At 52.4% G+C, this 3336-nt stretch overlaps 1 protein-coding gene across 1 annotated transcript in view; it reads right to left on the bottom strand.

Annotated features, from left to right (window-relative positions):
* Positions 1-6: 6 nt before the first annotated feature.
* Positions 7-3336, bottom strand: part of LOC122543869 (malate dehydrogenase, cytoplasmic-like) — an 8814-nt gene continuing 5484 nt past the window's right edge. The window contains exons 4-6 of the mRNA XM_043682724.1: positions 1981-2070; positions 1298-1418; positions 7-563 (exon numbers count right to left, since the gene is read on the bottom strand). Of these exons, the coding sequence (XP_043538659.1) occupies positions 553-563; positions 1298-1418; positions 1981-2070 (222 nt within the window). The 3' untranslated portion in view covers positions 7-552. The remainder of the gene's footprint in view (positions 564-1297; positions 1419-1980; positions 2071-3336) is intronic.

Consider the following 3336-nt stretch of genomic DNA (forward strand, 5'->3'; position numbering starts at 1 on the left):
GTGTGTGTGTGTGTGTGTGTGTGTGTGTGTGTGTGTGTGAAAGAGAGAGAGAGTGAGAGATTGTGGGGGGGGTTTAAAGGAGGAGGAATGCATCTGCATCTCACCAGAGTCTGAAGTGATCCTAATTGTCTGTCTGTTGTGCATCCAAACACTGTCACTTGTGCCAGGCAGCTCCTGACGCTTGTTCTGAGGAACATGAGCCTGCAGCTCCACAGTTAGACACAGTGCCTTTGGACTGAACATCATGGTGATTCCTACTGGGGCTGTTTTAGGTCTCACGTCCCTGTGGCTGGGTCAGAATCTGTACTGTGGGTCGATCGCAGCGGTTCCAGAAGGCAGCTCTCCACCACCACCTTCTCCAGGACAACCAGGAATAGGCAAGAAATGCTCACTGCCCAGGGACCGCCATGTCCTCCCAGTGAATAGAAGCCATTGCCGAGCTAGCAGGACGAGGTGAGGGCAGAGCAAGTGGGAGATGGTGAACAGAATTAGCAGTGTCTCCCACCAGCGTATCAATCCTCCGGTCAATGTGACGGGTCTCAGACGAAGCTCTCAGAGGTTACCTGCAATCAGAAGAGGATTCCAGTCACAAACTGCGTCAGGTTTTTATCGCATTCTTGATGGGACTTCATTTCAATTTCAACCACCCAGGAGAGAGTTCGATGCACAGCAAAGGTTCCTCTATACTGTCCATGACACCCACGTCTAGAACAGGGACTGGAAGCACGGGGACACTGGGCTGGCAGGGCGCGAGGGACCCGGGTTCAATCCCACCCTCAGGCGACTGTGTGCAGTTTGCACGTTCTCCCCGTGTCTGTGTGGGGGTTCCTCCGGGTGCTCCGGTTTCCTCCCACAGTCCAAAGATGTGCAGGTTAGGGTGGATTGGCCGTGCTAAATTGTCCCATAGTGACCAGGGATGTGCAGGCTAGGTGCATTAGTCAGGGGTAATAGGTCAGGGGAGGTTTACTTTTTGGAAGGTCGGTATGGACTTATTGGATTGAAGTTCCTGTTTCCCCACCGTGGGGATTCTCTGATTTCTTTGAGAAACATTCAAACTGTGTATGGCCAGTGTTGTAAACTGTGTTTCCACACAAACCCGGCCTATTTCTGTTACAAAGAAACTGCAGGGTGAAGCCACTGGAGACCATTTTGCTGTCACACAGAGATCAGAGGGGGAATAACCCTCACTGTCTCGGGTCAGGGCTATCAGGATGTCAGCCTCCTTTTGATCTATGCTGCCGTTTCCCCTTGGAGCGGTCGAGGGGGGGGGTCAGGCAACTTAGGGACCGGGACTTACTCCATGCCAGCGCTCTCAGGGCACTCTTCCGCTCCTCCAGCAGCTCCTGAGCTGACTGGGCCATCCTCAGTCGGCAGACCTCGGAAACCCTCAGGCCAGCAACGATCTGCCATCTTCCATCCTGGAAACAGAGATGATCCATGAGTAGACGGTGTCGGACACTGGGCCCGCGAATCGCTATGGCTGAGCAACCGAACTCAAGTACCCATTCCACCGGCAGCCTCAGGGCTTCACAGTCATGCCTGCCTCCCAGTTATTCCTGCTCCGGCAGCAGAAGGAGATTGGGATGAATTGGCCAGTGCTGAATTCGAACACTGTGCTTTGCTACACGGCCTTTCACATGGTGGTAGCTCCACAGACTTTAACAGTCAAGTCGCTTCTTACCCGACCTCCGAAATGGCCAAACAAGACACACAATTTCAAAGGCATGTACGGACAGGTAACAAATGCTGGTCTGAGCACCCAGAGACCGAGTGCAGCGCTCCCTCAGTACTGACCCTCCGACAGGGCGGCACTCCCTCAGTACTGACCCTCCGACAGTGCGGCACTCCCTCAGCACTGACCCTCCGACAGTGCGGCACTCCCTCAGTACTGTCCCTCTGACAGTGCGGTGGTCAGTCAAAATGGCCCTCGGAGTGTTAGTCTGGATTGTGAACTTCAGTGTCTGACTGTGTTGAAAGTACCTTTACAGTTACTGGAAAAGAGTAAATAAGCTGCTCAGGAACTCCGTAGCTATTTCCATTTGAGATGACTCCCATTGACACCAGCTCACCCTGCAAAGTACAGAATCAGGTCAGCATGGAATAATAATGAGTATGATCAGATCCCCCTCAGTATGCAAACAGGCCCTTTGGCTCAACAAGTCCACACCGACCCTCCAAAGTATAACCCACCCTGTATTTACCCCTGACTAATGCATTTAACACTTTGGGCAATTTAGCACGGCCAATCCACCCTAACCTGCACATCCCTGGGCACTATGGGACAATTTAGCATGGCCAATCCACCCTAACCTACACATCTTCAGACTATGTGAGGAAACTGGAGCACCCGGAGGAAACCCCACGCAGACATGGGGGGAGAATGTGCAAACTCCACACCGACAGTTGCCCGAGGCGGGAATCGAACCCGAATCCCTGGCGCTGGGAGGCAGTGGCACTAACCGCTGAGTCACCGTAAAAGCTCAGCAGGTCTGAGACGAGAAATCAGAGTTCAGGTTTCGAGTCTGGTGACCCTTCCCCCAGAAAGTCAGGGTCAGGTGTCTGTCACTTCAGGGTAATGACCCTATTGTTTCAGACATCCATTCATAAGCCCTTGGCAACGTCATCGTGTTGAATCTGAGTGGGGGGGTTTGGCAACAGAGGTACATGAAAACAGGCCCCTGTGAGATTTGAACACACCACTAGCTTACAAGACCAGTGCATGTAACCGCTGAGCTACAGAGCGTCTAACAGAGCAAATAGTCAATAACAGTGATTAAGAGTGAGGCAGCAGTGAGCGCGTGTGGGTCAACAGAGAGTAATGTGTAGGAGTTAGCAGACACTGTGGGTCAACACAGTGAGTGTAGGTCAACAGGGAATGAGTGTGGGTCAACAGGGAATGAGTGTGTGTGGGTCAACAGAGAGAGTGTGGGTCAACACAGAGTGAGTGTGGTGCTGGAAGAGCACAGCAATCCACTGATCCAGAAGAAGGTTTCCAGCATCTGCAGTCATTGTTTTTACCACAGAGTGAGTGTGGGTCAACAGAGAGAGTGAGTCAACAGACAGTGAGTGTGGGTTAACAGGGAGTGCATGTGGATCAACAGAGAGAATGTGAGTCAATGGGGAATGAGTGTGGGTCAACGGGGAATGAGTGTGGGTCAACAGGGAGTGAGTGTGGGTCAACAGGGAGTGAATGGGGGTCAACAGGGAATGTGTGTGGGTCAACACAGAGAGAGTGTGAGTTAACAGAGAGTGAGTGTGGGTCAACAGGGACTGAGTGAGGGTCAACAGGGAATGAGTGTGGGTCAACAAGAGTGAGTGTGGGTCAACAGGGAGTGA

Source organism: Chiloscyllium plagiosum, chromosome 45, assembly GCF_004010195.1.
Source record: "Chiloscyllium plagiosum isolate BGI_BamShark_2017 chromosome 45, ASM401019v2, whole genome shotgun sequence".
Lineage (NCBI taxonomy): Eukaryota > Metazoa > Chordata > Chondrichthyes > Orectolobiformes > Hemiscylliidae > Chiloscyllium > Chiloscyllium plagiosum.